At 37.9% G+C, this 20218-nt stretch overlaps 1 protein-coding gene across 1 annotated transcript in view; it reads left to right on the top strand.

Moving 5' to 3' along the window:
* RARS2 (arginyl-tRNA synthetase 2, mitochondrial) overlaps positions 1–20218 on the top strand; it is a 28083-nt gene that overhangs the window by 2899 nt on the left and 4966 nt on the right. The window contains exons 4-16 of the mRNA XM_057380703.1: positions 855–938; positions 2258–2355; positions 3492–3547; positions 4894–4977; positions 8229–8305; positions 9801–9956; positions 11457–11563; positions 12169–12264; positions 13274–13334; positions 16729–16805; positions 18098–18222; positions 19568–19635; positions 19735–19844. Of these exons, the coding sequence (XP_057236686.1) occupies positions 855–938; positions 2258–2355; positions 3492–3547; positions 4894–4977; positions 8229–8305; positions 9801–9956; positions 11457–11563; positions 12169–12264; positions 13274–13334; positions 16729–16805; positions 18098–18222; positions 19568–19635; positions 19735–19844 (1199 nt within the window). The remainder of the gene's footprint in view (positions 1–854; positions 939–2257; positions 2356–3491; positions 3548–4893; positions 4978–8228; positions 8306–9800; positions 9957–11456; positions 11564–12168; positions 12265–13273; positions 13335–16728; positions 16806–18097; positions 18223–19567; positions 19636–19734; positions 19845–20218) is intronic.

The raw sequence follows: 20218 nt of genomic DNA, 5'->3' as shown, positions 1-20218 counted from the left end.
ACATTGGAATTGAGCTTGTGAAAATTAAAGAATTTGAAGGTTAGCTATGATTTTTCCTGATTAGGTCRCTGTTTTTAGCTGGAGACTGAGCATGGGGTTACAATTTCCTCTTCATGCTGATGAGCTTCTGTAGGAATGTCTAGTTTTACTCTCAAAGGTATTAACTGAGTGATAAGGGGATTGTGTCATTTTTTAATATGCTTTCCATCACTCTTTTTCATTTTTTAGACCATTTCTTGACTATGAAAGACAGCTAGTTTAATAAGACACTCAAACCTGACAGGTTGATCTCTAAAGCTCTCAGCCTGTGAAGAGACCTGAATTTGTGTTGACATTAGGTGTTTGTTGGCCAAATATGCCTTATGGGTACAGAATTTTCAAGACATGTGCCTTATGGAAATTGTAAATGAAATTTTTCATAAATTGTCCTTTAATATCTTTATTTTGTGACTCTAAGTACTGCAGAACATTGTCACTAATTTTTTTTGTTGTTATGTGCTGGCAGCTACTGTGTAAGTTGTCAAATTTATCTCAGCTTTTGTCTGTACAAAGAGTTCAACTACTGCTCCCAATCGAAAGAAAACACAGACTGTGCACAGGCAGGGTCTGAAGTGGAACATATGTGTGACATTTCAAGCTGAGTTACATTCAGAGCTATTAAGCATGGATGGGAAATAGTAAAATCATCCCTTTTCCAATAGCATTGATGAAATGATCCATTTATGATTGCTTCAAACCAATAAATAACATTCAGCRTTTACCGTGGGTTAAATTTGTATTTACAGTGGATTGAAGTAGAGCTTTCCAGTTTACCTGTTTTCATTTAGAGTTTCTGTTTTGTTTTATTCTCTTAGCTAAAATGTGATTCTGTAGTGAGTGAAATCAGCGCTGGTCCAGGAACAGTGAATTTTACAATAAACAGAGAATTGTTAGCAAAGGTGAGTAGTGTCTTTCAAGTGCTTCAAGGTAAAAGTCAATATAGAACTACAGAATACCTACTGTTGCCTTAGGAAGATTTTCTATGTAAAACTGTCTTTCACAAGTTTTCCTGAGGATCCCTGTTGTGTATTTATTATGTGGACCTAGAATTTGGAATGAGGCTCAAGAAAGTTTCTTCTTGTGAGGAAACAATGAATCTACCATTCACTGATAATCATAACTCCTCTTTTTTCCTCTCTGTCTCTGCTTTAAAAGGCAGGCTTGGTTGGATCTACTTTGAGTTTTCATACTCTACAGCTCAAAAGTTTTGATCTTGTAAATACTGTTGCTTTTAGCTGAGGTAGGAGTATTTGATAGCAGATCTTTCATTAGACACTGTTGTGGAAAAAAAAAATCAAGGCGGGGGGAAAACCCTGAAGGGAAGATGTATTCCTCAATATCCTGGCTGAAGTATACATATACRTTGTAATGAGCCAATGGCTATTAGAGAATAGGTCTATAAGTAAGTTTTGTGTATGCGTCTAGCTTGCTTTCTTAATTGTCACAATAAGAACAGAATTAAAGGGTTTTTACAGATTCTGCTTCTTAAATTAATAGCTGTTGCTGAAACATTTTAAAGTGATCTTTTAAGTGTGAAAAGTAAGAAAAWTTTCCACGGAATGAAGTGAGATTTYCACTTTATTTCACTTTRTTAAAGGCTTCTGTTATCTTCAGGAAGCTTGCCCAATGCATGCAGCTTTATAGATTAGGTTTGTAGTGCATTGGCCTATGTGACCTTAGACATTTCAGTTTATGAAACCAGACTGACTTGGTGCTTTGAGCACATTACTGATAATACTCAGCATAGGATTCCTCCTCCCACAGACTGTGTTATTTGAAGGAMTATTTTGAAGCATTTTACAGAGTCTCCARACTTTCAAAGCTGGCACATTTTTGTACATATCATTCATGGTGACCTTATAGACTTCCAGGTGGGACCGAGAAAGAAGGGGTGTTTGGACATGAGGACTGAAGAGTTGGCTTCCTTTGGCACTAAAGGAGTAGAAGGATTTTCCGAAATTTAGCACTGATTTTCAGCAAAACTGCCTACAATTTCTCTTAAATTTTTTATTGGATCTGATACAGCATTCAAAAGTTAGTGGCATTTTCAGCTGCATATGAGACCTTGTCTGCTTGGCAGACCAGCCTTCTAATTGCTAGTGTGAATAAAGAACATGGGATCAGTCTCCTGTGTGTCTGGTAAACATTTTTCCTGGCAATGTTTTCTGATGATGAAACTTTTTTTTGCTTTTTTTTTTCTATTTTCCTTGTGCTTTAGACTGTGTTGCAGCAGGTGTGGAAAGATGGCTCAGAGTATGGAGCAAAAAGTGAACTTTTCTCTGCAGTTCCCAGACAAAAGGCAGTGATTGAGTTCAGGTAAGCACACGCGAGGAGTCCTTTGAGAGAATTACCTTGTCTGCTGATTGATATTTTCTGGTTGATATTCATTGCTGTGGTGCCTGTGATGTTAAGATATATTTTTATAGTATTATATAGTATTTATATTTTTATAGTATTGTATTTGACACTCTGATATATTCACCAAGTCAAATATAAATTATATTAAAGGATTTGAGGCATTTTCCCAGAATGTGTTTTTGATGTTTAAAGAGTTCATGCCTTACAATGCCCTTCATTAAGAATATTCTCATTTAATGCATAATAGCATTCAGTTTTTAAGTAAGCTTCTTTTTATTTTGTTATCAAAAAGCAAAATCTGAATTTCCAGCCACTAAGCCAATTCTTTTTTCACCTTAATACTTTCCTTCCTGGCTTGTTAAAGTAGACAGGCATTTGTCTGGCTAMATCATCGCAATTGCAGCCCCTAAAATTTCTTTCCAGTTTTTTCCAGCAATTTTGTTGACAGTCTACTACTCATGGAATGAAAAGTGGCTGACTCAGATTTTTTATGTATAAATATTTTTGTTGAGTAATATTCCCTCTGCAGACTTCCATAGCCATGGAAAGTAAGAACTTGGCTTTCATTTGAATGATGAATTTTCATAGCTGAGCTTTAATTTGTTTTTATCTGGGMAAATAATTGTGTACAGAGTTGGTTTTTTGTTGTTTTCTTTGTGGGGGTGGGCATTGCTGGAGAAGGTGTAATTTTGGTTACTGATCTTTTCACACAAGGTCTTCCCTCCTGGTGTCAGATTTATCTGTAATAAAGACATGAGGAGAATGATCCATATGTCCAAAATGTGTAAAACGTGAGAAGATATTTTCAGTTCTTTGTCACTAGTATAGCTGGGCTTTGGTTAGATTTCTTTGTTGTTGTTGGGGTAGTTTGTGGTGTGGTTTAACTACAACACTGTCAGCTCATACTGGTGGGAAAGCTGGTTGGATAGGAAAATTTGCCATCTAGGACAGAAGGTAATTTGGAAATCTTATGGGAAAATTGAAAATGAAAGTTTTATATCAGCTCTGCTAGATGCATGAGCTGGACTCTTTTGACTTGGTGATCCGGCAGTTTTGTACACTGGACAAACRTTATTTGTGAAAATCTGTTCCAGCTCCCCTAATATTGCCAAAAAGTTTCACATTGGACATCTACGTTCCACCATAGTAGGTGAGTGTTCATTTCMCTGCCTCCTGGGGGGGCTGCTTTGTCTTCCTGCCTCACTTGTCAGGGGAGCACTGCTAACTTTCACTTCTCTGGTGGGAGCAGCCATGTCAGACTCAACCTGCTAATTAAAACCCTTCTGCTCATTATGCAGTGAAGAAAAGAACATGCTGTGTTGCTGGCAGATTTATTAAGTCACACATAATATAGTTTTACAACTGTGAATAATAAATGAAGTAGTTTAAAATTGGTCTTCGAAGACACCCAAGGCAGTTTTCATYGAGGTGTTATGAGAGTCCTTTGAATTTTAAATTCTCAATTTGCACTGGACTGCAGAGCAGTTCAGATGGTTATGTCTTGGTATCTGTCCTTCAAAAAGCCTGCTTTTATATGCTRATTACTTTATGCCAGTGTTAGTGACACAATTGTTGTAATTTCTAATAGAATAATTAATRAATTCCTTGTGCAGTGCTCTAATGGTATATGGAAAACTTTACTTCTCCCTCATTACTTAAACTCACAGTAAAAAATAATAGGTTATAGCAGAAGATCCTGAAAAATCTGTGCATCTACTAATGTATTCGTTTTTTATTATATTTAATGTATCATTTATAGTTATTAATTACATAAAGTATTTGCCTCTCCATGGACAGATAGTTGAATGAAATTACATATTTCGGGCTTTTCTATGTTCCATTTCTGGATCCTTTGTTGCAGAAAAAGAACGCTTTCAAAAATAGTTCTGTAGATTAATGTTTGTCCCATAGTAAGAGAATTAATTAACTGTAGAGAATGGAATTTAAAGTAATCACAAGCTATAATATGGTGTTATAACAACAGAAAAATGGAGAGCCTTCTGCATCCTTTACAACAGTATTATAATTAAAAGGTACCCTTGAAGCCCAGGAAAATAGAGGAAGAGATGTGGGTATTTCTTCTTTGTAACTCTAAGGTTGTAACTAAGCTCAGGAGAGAGATTAAAGGTTTTTGTTGTAATAGCAGCTGAAACTAAGATAGTCTTATGTGATTTGACAAGTCTGGAGCATAATGTTTTAAGTGCAGAGCTCAGAATTGCTTCTATAGAGATTCAGGACTTGATGTTCCCTTTTTAACAGCACAGTTAACAGCAGTTTGCAAATTTTGAGTGCTTGCCTAAYCTGGTATGAAGTTGCCTGGCTGTGATGGAATTATGTATAATGCCACATATTTGTGAGAATATAAGAAGACTTTAAAGGATTTTTCATGATCTTACATTTTGCAGTATATGCATGTGCATACACSAGAAAACTGTTCTATAGGGATAAGAGACTACCTACAACTGAATAATAATATCATTTTTGTTTCATTACCAGGGAATTTTATAGCAAATCTCAAAGTTGCACTGGGACATGAAGTAGTGAGAATAAATTACCTTGGTGACTGGGGCATGCAGTTTGGTATGTTTCAATATATTTTTATTCTGTGCCCTTTTCTAACACATAATATGGTCTGGGTTTCCAGCATCAGTTTTTGTAGGCCCATTGGATTCACTCTTTGCTCATAAGGAATGAGATCACATTGCTATGTGTGTAATGTATAGTTMATTTCCTTAAAAAATCTGAAAAATCCAGACTGATTCATCAGCAGTATGACCTGTTCTGATGTACGAGAAATGACAGGAGGAAATTTACCCAACTGTTCCTTAGTAGCTGCTCTCTCAGATTACATATGTAGTTTGGGGGTTATATGTTTTGTTTTGGGGTTGGATTTTTTGTTGGTTTGTTTTTTTTTGTTTGTTTGTGTTTGGTTTTGGATTTTGTTTCTTTGCTTGTTTGGTTCTGGGGTTTTGTTGCTGTTGTTGTTCTTTTCTCATTATTCATAGAACATAATTTCCACAACAACCACATTTTGGCACATTGGGGCCCAGAGAGTTTGTATCTTTAGAAATACCCCTACACCCTCCCCAAAATATTCAGTTTCCCCTTAAAATGTAGCAAAAGAGAGGTGTGTAGATGGAGAACATGCAAGTGAATAGTTCCTGGAAGACTACCAGTCCTGTATGCACACAAATAGATGCCCCTACCTCTTTTGAAATGTCCATCAGATCAATGGGGACTGAAAAACCCTGTCAAGTGCAGTCTGAGGATGAATGGCTTGGTATTTATTCCCTGACCAGAGGTCATTTATGTCCTATTGCTGGATCTATAGMTATCCCTTTTTTATAGCAGCTGACCCATCCAATAGCGTTCACAACTTTGTTCACTTCTGTTGTTAATYTTGTTTTTTAAATTGATCTATATTCTCCTCTCCTTTTCTAATTTCCCTCAAGAAGCTGGTTTTGGCACATTTTTTTGACATTTAAAAAAAGGCAGTCATGCCCACTTCCTCATTCTTAAAMGCTGGTACACCTCTGAAAACTATAAAAATCCCTACTTTTTTKCAGTAGGCTCTGGAAACTGTCCATTTATTTATCTTTAAATGGCAAACACAAAGTGCAATGTCTGTTAAGTGGTCACTTTTGCTTATTCCAGCCCTTATGCTACCCCCTCCAGTTTCAGTGGTACTGCTGTTCATAGGGATGTCAAGGAATCAATTTTATCAACAGGGTTAAAAATATAACATAAATACCCTACTTTCACTCCATTTTTATATTCAGATTTGTAAGTGTATCTAACTAAAATACATTCTGTTCTACCTGTTACCCTTCTAGACTAAATTCCTGGATTTTCTATGGTGCTGTATAACATTCTTRGGACTGTGAGAGCAGTAACAGAACATTCTTTCCTTTATTAAATTATCTCCCTTGGAGCTTGTCTTTCCTGATTCTGTTGCTGATGAAACAGTAGCTTATAGCAGAGCTTTGCTTCACTTATGATTTGTTTCATAAGAATTGAATACAGAATGAGTTCCCCAAAAATTTAATAAATTTCATCATTGCATATCTCGTTCATTTCTGCCCCTTAGACATAATTTTATCACTATGCTATTGTATAATTAATGTGGCAATGACAGCTAAGCAGTGAAATGCTATGTGGATAAAAGGCTTCTCAGCTGACCTCATTCAGTCTGCCTTTGAAGATACTAAATAGCACTCTGAAGTCTGAATATCAGGAACTTTGTATTTTAATAAAAGTTTCCTGTTATTTACACGTGTGCCATTTGTGCAGCACACAGCTCTTAGAATCATGTTTTTGACCTAGTAGTTCCAGCTATTTTTTTCAAGACAGATACTCCCCTCTTTATTTGAGCTCAGCTCAAACATATGACAGGTATTGTAGCAAATAACAGCCGTGCTTCACAGAATTATAGCATAGCAGCATTACTGTAATGGTCCTTTCTCAGAAGCAGTGCTGTAATTAACGATCTGTCAGCTGGTTTTACAGCTGCTATTGTCAGAGGCTTTATAATATAATAATTGAAAACATATTTTGCTGAAACACAGCAGAGAGGCCCTCAGCCTTTAGGCAGTTTTGGGGCAGRTTTCTTAATGTAACAAAGCTTATGCTGTCAGACTATCTATCCATCTGTCTTCCTGTCACTCTGCTCCTAATGAATTTTAAACCCATTGGGCAACTTTAGCCACATCTGACAAAGAAATATATCTCCAAGAGAATGAATTTTTTTTGGAATTATGACAGTTGGCAGCTGAGTAAGGGTAGAAATACAATGTAATGACCTCTGGGAGAGAAAGTCAACTTTTGTGTTTAGCCTGCTAGTCAGCACCTCTAAGTCAGAATCAGTCCTAACATGTGCTGCATCTTGCCATTAACTGGTTAGTGGAACAAGGTCTGGGGACAATTTGGGACAGACAGAAAATGTGTGGAAGGATGTATTTGGGTTGAATAAAGACCGACAGTTGTGCTGGAGATTGGAGTGTGAAGTTAGCACTGAATAATGGAATGTTTAGGTACACTAATATCTAAGACAGATCATTAGGAAACCATGCTTTGATTGCTCGTAGAACAAGCTAAACTCCCTTTCAGTAGGATTAAAATTTTACTAATTTTATTTCCYAAAACCTAACCTGTTCTTCTTTAAGTCTGCCACATTTTCTTCTGAACTCAGTGATTCYAAGAGGGAAGTTCTTCAGACAGTGCTATCTGTTTGGTTGCAGAGAGTTTTCCAAAGGGATACCTGCATATCTGTTCCTACATCAGTCCTGGTCCTTGTCAGCTCAGAGGAATAAGCTGACCCTACAGTCAGCCTCATGTTTATATCTAAGAGACTGATGGGTTAATGTTGGTACATTACTGAAGGAGATAATGGGGTCTTTTCATTTAGACAAAAAGATTGGTGTTTGGATTTCTTGTCCTTTTAGATGGCTTTTAGGAAGTCCTGGAGCCAAATTGGATGCTGAAAAAAGCTGCATATTCTAAGCAGGCAGCAAAAATTTCCCTTGAAAACATTCCATGAGTGGTATGAGGAATTCCCCATTGTGTCCCAGTTCTTGYTGTCCTTGAAATGATTCTACWAATAAGGGAGGAAGCAAAACAAGGAGTTTTGRGCATATTCTGTTGCTGGACAGTTTCCAYTATGTGATTTCTCACTTGCAGCTTGTTGCTGTGTCAAAGGTAATTTTCTATTACAAGTCCAGAGACATAAATTATATTGTTTTAAAATTTAAAGCTTTGGTTACATTGTTAAAGACTAGACATAAAAAAATCAGTGTCCCCTGGTTGTCTAACTCAATATTTAATTGTTATTCAAGGCTTATTGGGTGTTGGTTTCCAAACCTTTGGCAACAAAGAAAAACTAAAATCCAGTCCTTTGCAACACCTTTTTGAGGTAAGTTCAGAGAAGACCAGCTAGATTTGTCTTTCCAGGGTTAATAGGATTTTGTTTGTTGACTTGCTCCATTCAAACATGCCTAATATTATCTGAGTTAGTATTTGCCTTTTGTTKATCTTTTGGTACTTGTAAATGTTCTTGTGTGATAGCCATGCTAGGTTAACATATATGCAATACACATAAGGATTTATGTACTCACCTGCACAGGTCCAATGACYGTGAGGAGAGGTGGGAAAAATTTCCTGAATGGCCAATGTTCAAGCCCTTATCCTCTAAAAGAAAGATTTCACAGGTTAATGGTGCTTTGTCAGTCAGGGTTCTTGTGTGGCACTGTCAGCTGTTTTCTTATCACAAAGCTGAGCTGTGCTTCACCCTCGGAGCTGGGTGTGCAAACTATGGATAATACTGGTGTTGAGGCAGCGTGGCACAGGATAACTCTTCTCTATAAATCTGTTGCCTTGCCAAGGAACAAACTGTGTTTRAATACTTGGATACTCAGCAGCTGAATGCATGTTAGTCAGATTGTTTATRTAGCAGGGTAGCTCCTTCTGAGTTTGCCAGCATCTTTGACACAGGTAAATTTTGTTTGTTTGTTCCCTCGTMCCTGAGCCCTGTGGATTTAAATTGATAGATTCTCAACTGAGGTGTTTTAGAGCTGTAGGGCTGATTTAAAGAGAAAAGAAGAAGCAGTCATATTTTTGTGGCTGTGCATCAGTGTGTGTTACTTAATTTTTATTTACAATTTCAGTCCATTCTTAGAATTTAAATTTTTAATACTTGAATTTTGCACTAAATCTTTAAAATGCCATCTATTGTTGTAGCGTGTAGGCTTTGGCCTTAATAAAATTATCTTTAAGTGTAGAGAACAGTATTCAGTCAAGATGCCAAATATTCTAAAATAGTAGTTGTTTGAGACCAAATTAGTTTCTCAGTTATTCCCAGTTCTTAAGTGTTTGTTCACCTGTACCCTAGCTATATMAAAAACTGAGATGTGTTTCAAAGTGGTGCTTTTTCTGCTCTTGTGTGAAATCAGTGTTTCCTATGAATATGAGCTTGTAAAGTACAGAGTCTATCAAGGATTTTGCTGCTTCAGCTGTTATCTCAATTCTGGCAGTGCAGTTGCTATAAATGTCAATTTTGTGGTCCTCTGAAGACAAGTCTGTGGTTTAAAAGTCCATGATAGGTTCCCTTTCATGGGAATGAAAATTAGTCCTTTCATATTTTGCTGCTGCAGTTGTTTCAAGGTTATGAAGAGGATGATAGTGACAGCAGTAAGGAATTAGGGCATTAGTCTACTTTCAATATAAGGTGCACATTTTCCTATTGGGCTTTGGGCTATTCATTCATTCTTTAAATGGCAAATGTATTGCTTTAACACATCTTTAAAATTTTGACATTAAAAATGTCATCTTTATTGTATTGTTCTTGTAGAACTGTTTATTGGAGGAGAGGATTATACTRCTTCAGCATTTTCGATGTCATTATATTTTAGGTGTATGTGCAGATTAACAAAGCAGCAGAAGATGAAAACACAAAAAAGCTGGCTAAGGATTTCTTTAGAAAACTGGAGGAACATGATGAGCAGACATTGTCAATTTGGAAGCAATTTAGAGACCTCAGTATTGAGGAATACATCCGGATTTATAAGGTACAAATCATCCACATATTTTTTCTGTGTTATGGGTAAAATGGTCTCCCTTTCTCTATTGCTTCATCAATATAATTGATCACCTTTTCATCCAGGAGACTGCCAAGYGGTGAACTCAGTATCAAAGACTGCTCTAATGTTATCAGTTCATTGCCTTTCCCATAACTTTGCAATGCTGTGGGGAAGCTCTTTCTCAATATGCCCAGTTAAAGCCCCATTCTGTTTGGAAAAGGCACAGTAGTTGATTTCTCATCCAAGCAGGCTGTCACTTCAGTTGCTGACATCCTAGATACATTTTGTTTAATGGTGTCCAGGTAATTGGCCTTTAAACTAATTCTCCCTTTTTAGACGTCATGAAGCTCAGTGTGTTGATAAGCAGYAAGGCAAATTATTGGATAAATATTGCTCAGTTTTGCTTTATCTTTGAAGTCAGSAACAACCCACCAAATTTCACAGTTYCCATGTAATAAATGTTTTTAGAAAATAACTCTGTTTTCATGTTTCTGATCTGATGTTCTAATGCAGAGCTATATAATGCATATTAAATTGAGTGTAAGAAATCACAGCAGCAGGAATTCCCTGCGGGTGGAGTTGAGCTAATTCACAGCCATCTGTTGCACATTGTGATCTCACGAGTGGAACCAGTGTCCACTGTTTCATGCGGCATGTTTGTGGCACTGACCACAAAATTAATCTTAAAAATGTGGGAAACAGGAGTTTATAATCCAGATAACCTGGCTGTGCTTTAATTTCTTCCCTGAAACATATCACTGGAGCCAAGAAAGGGCTCTTAAATTAAGATTTCCTACATGAGAAACTTGATAATTCTGGTGGAGAGCTGACCTGTAAGGGTAAACAGGTTACATACACTGGGCTGTGTGTGCAGCCGGGTCTTGAAGGTCATCTATCATTGATCACATGATGACTGGTACAGCTAGATCTTTCTTTCCCAATTTCATTCAARCTAAAAAGTATTGAGCTGATGAACTGACCAGGTTTGACAGTTAAGGTCATCTTGTCTCTCTCATGAGTGTATCCTCAGCCTTTTCGGTAATGATGATTTCTGTATGCTCAGCAATATTTGTGAGCAGCTTTTACATTTTAAATTCCTTTTAGCATCTTTTTAAAATRGGGTTGGTTTCACGTCCAGGTAACTCCTCTGCAGCCCACTGGTTTCACCTCCAGTATAGCAAGTTAGAGACTTGCCTCAGAGTTTCTGTACGAGTTGCTCTAACCAGTTTATGCCTGATTTCTCATGGATGTTATATCCAACACCATATTCAGCTCAGGGGGAGATCCATTCTAATGCAGAAAATTATTAAATCAAAATCCAAGTGTCCTTTCCTTTCAACAATGAAGTGACATTTCCTGGAATAATACTCATCTTTGCACTGTATCTGATCTCTGACACAGACTTATCATCTGATTTAATATGAGGAAAAATCATTAACCTCTATCTTAACAATGTTACCCTTCTTTGATATTCTTGGAACTTTTCAGCGTCTAGGAGTGCACTTTGATGAATATTCTGGAGAATCATTTTACCAAGAGAAAGCCCAGGAAGTTCTAAAGATGTTGGAAGAYAAAGGACTCCTTCAGAAAACAATGTATGAACTCATTGAATCTATTGATGTATTTTATTTAACATCTTGGTTGCACCTGAAGATACGATGAGTAGGTTTTTACATGAGTCTAAGGGGAAGAGTTTTCTTTAGGTGTTTTTGGTAGCTGTTCCAGAAGAAGACCAACAGGATTTGTGCAGTCACAGCTAAAAATTACATTTTCCTTATTCTGTGACTAGACAGAAGCCTGGCCATGACAAATCGGGTACAATGACAGTGTTCGACTCCTAATGGTGTTTTAGGCAGTTGATTAGTTTGGAAGCTGCATATGCCATTTAATGAGCAGGATTAGATGAGATCCTTGCCTTGATGAAGGAGATGCCTGGCTGAACTGGGATGGAAGCTGTAATCGTGGAATACACCACAATGTGGGCTGCTGCTCTCTGGCATCAGCAGTGGTGACAGCAAACTTACAGGAATAGTCTTCAAAAAGACTTTAAAGGAGCTGGTCATTCAAAGAAAAAGAATATGACTGTCTGGAGTGAAGGGCATTTGTGGAAGRGGCCTTTGTTTTGGCTCTGACCTCAGTTTATCTGAATTTACCTGTGTAATAGCTTGCAGTGACATCAGTATTTTTCCTCAACTTTCAGAAAAGGGACAGGAATTGTGGATCTCTCAGTGAAGAAGGACCTCTCAACAGTTTCCACTGTCATGCGCAGTGATGGGACATCTCTTTATATAACAAGGCAAGTAAGCCCTGCTGTGTTCATTGCCAGTCATTTTGCCAGTGGATTCGTGAACATGAGCACATTTGTAACTGATAAGWTAGATTTTGAAGCATTTTATTTCTAGGCTGAAACACCTTCACTATCAAATAATTGTAAGTGAAACAAGCAGTGTTAACTACAATGGAATGAAAATGGTTGGARAAACAATGGCTTTTAAATACTTTTCCTCCCCTTAATCAATCTGTTAGTAAATCTCTTCTTTGCATAAATCRTAATACTTTCTCCAGCTGCTGACTTTGAAAACAAAGCTGGCATCTCTGCATCTAATAAATATTTGCCAAATAATGAGGGTTTTAGAAAGACCTTTGCTTAAAATGTTTATTGGCAGTGTGATGCAGAAAAGAATTGCTTGTTCAGCCATGTCTTCATTGACTCAGTGGACCACCAGCACTGTAGCATCAATTTTATTGCKGTTTTCCTGCCATCTCATCAGTATCCTAAAATTCCTCTTGGGTATTTTAATATGGAAGCCTTAACAGTTTCTTTATGCCAGGAATGTAAATAAATCTAGTGCCTAGCCCTCAGGGTAAACTCTGTGCAGTTTTTCRGGGCAGGGGTATTAGAGAGATGCTRCAGTCAATCCTGCACATTGGGRAGCTGCTGAGTCCTGTAGCCAAGTAGAGACAAAGATGCCACAGCTCCATGCCAGCAGGTGRGCCAGGAGTAGGGTTGGGCACCTGTTCTCAGTAGGCCCACACACAGAGACAAAACCACTCAGCACATTKGGCATTTTGTTCCCCTCTGGCTGATTAGGATGAGTATCTATTACTGTGAAGAAATAGGCGTGTTTGCATAGATACATATGTGTATGTGATATATATTATGATATATGCTTGTATTATGCATGTGATATATATATTATTTAATAATTTATGTAATATACATTAAAAGCAGGCTATTTTTCTCAGAGGCAAACAGCCASGTACATTTGAGTGAAAATCAAAATAGTTTCTCTTATCTCTTTCAGAGATCTGGCGGCTGCTATAGACAGAATGAAYAAGCACAGCTGTGATAGCATGATTTATGTGGTAAGTAATTCTAGATTCAGCACACACTTCTGTGCTGATTCTCCCCACTAGCCCAGGGGCCTCTGGCTCGCAATATGACTTTGACACACAGTATTTTTGGCAGTAAAATAGATGCCCTTACTGCCCAGCAGCTGTGCCTCTGTGTGGAAGTGTTTCCTGGTTCTGTTTCAGTGCATGACCCCAGAATGGTGAAAAATGGCTTTAAATTGAAAGAAAGTGGGTTTAGATTAGATATTAGGAAAKAATTCTTCMGTGTGAGGGTGCTGAGGCACAGGAACAGGTTGCTCAGAGAAGCTGTGGATGCCCATCTCTSGAAGTGTTCAAGGCCAGGCTGAATGGTTCTCTGAGCAACTTGGTCTGTGGAAGATATCCTCTCCCATGGCAGAAGGATTGGAACAAGATGATCTTTAAGGTCCTGTCCAACCCAAGCCTTTCTATATTTTTATGAAAATTAGCTCTGCTGTTAGTCTCCATTGTGAAAATTCAATGTAATTAGTTTGAAAGGAACTTTTACTTGATTTGACATTGTATTTTCATATAAATGTCATTAATAATTTAAAAAATGAGARAAAGCTGTTAGTATTATAAAGGCTTTTTAAAATGTTAATTTAGAAATTAATGGTCTAAAATGAATCTAAGTCTACTCTGAAGTCCTGATATCTTATCTGAAATGTACATTTTTATGGCTTTGAACAATGCCTTAGTTTAGTTATGTAGAAATTGCACATAATGTACTATTTAATCAATCTGAACAAAGCAGTTGCAGACATGGAATCTTTTTACATTTATTGGTTTCATGATTTTGTTTTTCACAATTCCAGCAATATCACTAATGGATATGAATAGCAGGATTATCTCCTCACTTGTCTGAACCTGTTTTTTTGATCTCATATTAACAAGGAGATATCATGTGATGCTTTTAATCAGATTTAGGAAAAAAAAATTATGAAAGCCATGTTCTTCTTTGTGAAATCCAGAATTAATAACATGTGGAAAAAATGTGTATGTGGTCATGATGTGTTTGGTAATGTCCTTGTACCTTCAGTGGTACAGCTTTTTCAAAATTCAATATAATGTGACATTTAACAAGATGCAGGGGGAGAGATCAGTAAGCCAAATATGAAATACACAATTTAAAGTGCAACTTATAGTTAAGCCACACTCCTCCTTTTAGCTTCAGTCTTCAGGAACTTTCCCATAGCTTGCCATTCTTACACATTGTCATAGAACAGAGACCTTTTGATTATTTTGGGGGGAAATTGTTTGGTTTTGGTGGGAGTTTCTCTGCCCCTGCTGGCTGGAACAATTGGCATCAAAGGGCAGTGTGGCTGTGAGGGTGCAATGCATTAATGTTTCCTGTCTAGTTCATGTGGGTAGGCAATTAATTGTGTTTGTTATACCAGGAGGTAGCAGGGACCAAGGCAGAAGGAACAATTAGATAAAAAGAGTAGTTGGGTGTCCACTTTGTACAAATCAGGGTGTCAGCTGAATGCTCAGCTYATGGAGTGAGCAAGCACAGGAGCAATAGTCTTGAGCTGACTGCTGCTGTAGCTGAACTCCAGTCACTGTTCCATTCCTTAAAATCAAAGGAATTTTAATGTCTCCCTGGTCTCCTCCAAGTTCAAAGAGATACACAGCACAGCCAGACTGTGATGTGATTGATGTGTCCATTATTGCAAATGTCTCATTCAAGATGGAAATGACAGATTAGCCTGTCCTGTCCTCTCAGCCTTGCTCAGGTTGTATAGTTTCCAGTGGAGATGGTTAGTATTTTTGTAATTTCTGACTACCTGAGGGCTGAGAAAGTGGGTCATGAAATAAAAGGGTGAAACAAACTCTTCAGAGACTCTTGTGGGACAGACAGCCTGATGAGGGACCTTCCAGCCTTGCTGACCTTTGCTGCTGTTTTGTGGCACTGCTTTGTAGTGAGTTAGGACTTTTCTCAGTGTTACCAGAGACAGAAGGACTTCATGGGTTTAAATGAGAATGCTAATGATTTTAGTCTTTGATAATTAAATACAAATGTATTTCAGAATCCTAATCTTGTTGCAAGAAAATTATTTAGAGACTCTTGAGTTTTATTTCGTAAGATCATCTTACTTTCCTCAGATCAACTTGTTTAAAAGAGCATTRAGTTGGTTTACTGGTTGTAATGCTGTAAATTAGTGCATTCCCCAATGTAGATGTTAAAAAAATCATACTTATTTAATAAAAAGGCAGTGATAGGAACAAAACATTCAAAACATTTTAAAATGTGTATTAAAGAGGTACTAAGATTCCATTGAATGTTGCACTCAAAAAGGAGATGAAARTGCTTTTATACGTGAAGAATTAAATACAATCCATGCTGTCAGACTGCAGACTTCTCCTTTAAAGCCAGCCATTTAGTGAGAGGTCTGGCTCTGTGCAGAGATACACCTCATATTTAAAGTGCATGRAAAAGGGCTTGGAAGGCCTTGTTTGAAGCACTGGCCATGCTGTSCATTTATCAGCCTTGCCTGTGAGTCAGCCCAGAGAGGTGACTCCCAGGAGCTGAGCAGGTTATGAGGAACTAGGAGAGAGGAGGCACATACTTGATGGAGTTGTGCAGATGAGAAGGATCACAAGATAAGCATTGCTCACTCCCTGTCCCAGGACACCTAACAAATGAGGAAATAGTGATTATTTGGTTATCTCGGCAGTGTTTTTTAAGGAGGGGTAAAAATTAGTTTGAGCAAAGCAGTCAAAACAAGTAGGTAGGAAAATGAACTTCACAGCAATAGCTGTAGCTAGAACAATATGAAGATTGTGGTTAGACATAACATATGGTCAAAAATAACTTCAATTCATAGCAGAGTGTAACTGAAAGTGGAAGAGAGCACAAAATGTGTCATTGTTATGAAGTTGTGATCATTTATACCTTTTTATTTRATTATGTACCTGCCTTATGATGTAAGAGTACGAATCACTCTGAGACAATAGGAACTCGTGGGTTCAGGAGGCAGACAGCTTAAAGAGGTGTGTGATTTCTAAGCCAAAGGGCCCTTGGGGTTTGGTGATGTAACACAAGGGTATAACAAGAGCAGCAAGGTTCTGAAGTGAAAATGGTGATGTTTTGTTTGATGGGCAGCTCACAGATCATGGGAAACTAAAGAACATCAAGGTTGCCTTTCACTTTGCCTTCATGATCTGAGAGTAATCATTTCTGAAAAGGTAGATTTCTTTTTCTAACATGACTCAAAATCCCATTGCCATAGATTCCAGCCGTCACAATTTTCAAGTATTGCTTGTCCTCGTAGGTCTTTTTTTTTTGCTTCCAATGACTTACTGGCACTGTGGCACTGTGTGTTGGTGTGTTAAAAGCTACTCCTTATCAGACTTGTGTTTTCTGATATGCTTCAATTCTGTTCCTTAGACAGATAAAAGTCAAAGTAATCACTTTCAACATTTATTCCAAATACTGAAGCTCATGGGTTATGACTGGGCAGAAAGGTATGTACTTACAAATCCTAACTATATACTGGGTTTGGTGGTTAATTTTTTCCCCCCAAGAATGTATAATATGTACATTGGAATTTCAGTGGAGTGCTCTTTTGAGGAGAATGTCCTGATAGCATCCATCCACCACCATGCTATACACATCATGTTGGCATTTTGGATAAAACTAAGCTACAAGATGTGAAGCTGGTGTGCAAATAATGAACTCCAGAGTGCCAGCAGACATATGGCCTGTAGGACCTGACTAATGCTAGTCCAACAGAGAAATAAACCCTCARAATTATGTGCARTGTGGGCCTCAGGTCTGCAATAGCAACCTTTTCATTCTGTGTACACTCTCCTGGTGTTCTGATTTATTTGTGAATGGAGTCTTTGCCATGTRTTTAGGATGTGAAAAATGGCTCTGTCTGTCATTTAACAGGTTTTCCATAACTGTTTGATGTGAAAAAGGGAAACAATTTTTAAGAGACATTGTGGCATAGCTTCTGGGATATTGTGTGGTCACATACTAAATTATTACTTCTTGAAGTATTTTATTTTAGAGAGATCTGAATCTGAGTTTGGATCATGCTTCAAGCTTGAAGTATCTTTTGCAGGGAAGTGTATCCCTGCTGTTATTCATTGTAATTACCAATCTTGTTAGCAATCTGAGCAAAGGTCAGTAATGGATCTGCAGACTAAATCATATTCCTCTGCCAGACTGCATACCTTTTGTAGTTAGATACAGTGTTTTAGCCTTCAGGAATACCAGCCTGCCTCCTTTCACAGTGCTTAAAGTTGTGCTAAAATTACCTTAGATTCTGGATCAGGAATAATGCCTGGGATTATTCGAGCAGAAAAAATGAATACTTTATTATTAGCAGTGATTAATTATACTTTTAGTTTAATGTGGCCACAATAGAATTATTATGACTCCTTTTCTAATTATATTAAAAGATCTCTGTTGCCACAGTAATTTGATCTGTCTGCATCCTGCCTCTCCTCAATTTATTGAAAATTATTGCATTGAGGCTTCTGTACTAAAGCTAGTAGCAAGAGAGGTTCCTGAGAGTGCACAAATGACCAGGCTATCATAATTCTGATCATAATTTTCCCATTATATAATAAGTATGGAGCTTGGTTGCTGAAACAAGAGTTAGTGATTATATCACCAAGCTTCCCACGTTGGAGTGTTATTTATTCAGCTGTTATTGCTGTTTCCTGATAGAGAACCCAGCTCTGAGCAAACACTGCAAACATTTCTCTTGATTGAAACGTAATTTTGGTCCTGCTGCTTCTCAACACAGGTGCCAGCATGTGTCTTTTGGGCTCGTTCAAGGCATGAAGACTCGGAGAGGAGAAGTAGTTTTTCTGGAAGATGTTTTAAATGAAGTTCGCTCAAGGATGTTACAAAACATGACTTCCACAAAAAGTTAGCSATTTCAGGTCTTATTAGTTCCTTTTGATGTTCTGTGTTAATCAAATTGTGTYATCTTTTCCACCCTTCACTTCTCCCTGCATCGCATTAATCACAGTGATGTGTCCTTTTTCTGTCTTTTTGTACTTCCCATAATATACACAATTCTTTTTTTCACAGAAACAATATAATTTTGTATTTTATTTTAATATATTAAGTTTTTATATGTCATTAAATATTAAATAATTCTTTGCAACTCTGTGAACTCCCCTAAACTACAGATTTGCAAATTCTAACATCCAGTGAAATTATTTCATCACGCACTGGCAAGGAAGTGCCTGCCTTTGGGGACAACAATCACTTTTTTTGGAGGGGCACACTAGTCAGCAGTGGGGTTGGGACTGGAGTTCAGGGATCAGTCAGATTTCATCCAAAGGATTTATAGCTCTGACAATTTTCTCTGGCAAGAGTGACCCTCGCTTGCCTGACACAACTGCATTGTCACCCTACCARCCTCATAGCAGTTCCCGAGTGCCCAGGAGGTCACTGCTCTGCCCCAGATTGTGCAGAAGGAGGGGYTTGCCAGCACCTCGCTCGGGCTGTGGCTCCAGGATCATTTCCTCCTGCTGCAATACAGATTCAAGCAGTTCCCAGTGAAATGCTGCCCCCTCTCGTGCTCTCTGGAGTAAGGTGCTGGATTGAATCAGTGATCTGATCAGCTGAAGTATTGTGCATCTCCTTGCTCTGCCTCCTCAGCTTTTTTTAAACAGATAATTTTCCTTGTGAAATAGGTGAGGTGGTGTCCCTGCATGTGGCAGGAGGTTTGGACTGRAAGATCTTTAAAGGTCCCTTCCAAACCAAAGCATTCTACGATTCTCTCTGTTCAGATTTTCTGAATATAGTCAGTTTAAATACCTAGAGTGGATGGTGTGAATACTCCCTAAATACACATCCAAATGGTCCATTAGCCATTTGAACAACTTTTTTTTTTTTAATGCATCTTKTATCACTTGGAGATTTTAATCAGTTTTTCAACAAAATCTTCATTTCCCTGATGTTGGAGATTGGCTTCGGAATTGTGAAAAGGCATTCAGTATCGCCTGATATAATGAACCCTCCTCACCTCAAAATCTGTGCTACACATAGTAGGGGAAGTGGGGAAAAGCCCATGTGAAACAGCTGTACCCCAATTTTTAGGAGAGATTTATATCCTGGACTCCTTGCTGCATGCTCCTGACAATTTCCACTTTGCTGGTTTACAGTTATGGAAGACCTGCTCTTCTATTGGCATCTCCAAGTCTGAGCAAGAGAGTCATTATGGTACTGCAGATTTAACGACGTTTTTTCTGTTTCTCTTCAGCAACCAAAGARATAAATGATCCTGTGGAGACAGCAGAGAAGGTTGGTCTTGCAGCACTCATAATTCAGGTGAGTCTGAGCAACCTCACGAGGTGTTTGCATCATCTGTGAGAAGTTACAAGTTGAGATGAAGAGCCATGTCTGGGTGACATCAGTTTATTGTTCCAGGACTTCCGGGGCCTTCTGTCATCTGATTATCAGTTTAGCTGGGATCGAGCTCTCCAAAGCCGGGGAGATACAGGTGTGTTCCTTCAGTACACCCATGCCAGACTCCATAGGTAAGAGGAGCATTTCTGCACAGTATTTTGACAGAATTTTAASCTTATTAATTTATTGCTTTGCTAAGTAATAGTGCTAACTCCTTAAATATGTAAACACTTTTTCAGCAGAGGTGTGAGTTTAAGATAGAAATCATTGAGACTTCCCAGAAGAGCAGGCCAATTAACATTAATTTTTCTACCTCATTTCCATGAGCTAACTGTTCATGTACTTTCTCAGTTCTAGGAACAGCCTCTCTGTGGTTGGTGTCAGTGATGGGGAATGATAGCCTAGAATTAAGGAAACTGACGTAAAAACCAAAACACCCATACTCATAAAATACACCACATCACAGAACTTGGGACATTCTGGTTACCACAGTAACCAGTTGATT

The sequence above is a fragment of the Malurus melanocephalus genome, unplaced genomic scaffold, assembly GCF_030028575.1.
Source record: "Malurus melanocephalus ecotype Western Australia unplaced genomic scaffold, MMel_1.1 scaffold_467, whole genome shotgun sequence".
Lineage (NCBI taxonomy): Eukaryota > Metazoa > Chordata > Aves > Passeriformes > Maluridae > Malurus > Malurus melanocephalus.
Note: the sequence above shows the minus strand (reverse complement) of the source record. Positions and strands in the feature narration are given on the sequence as shown.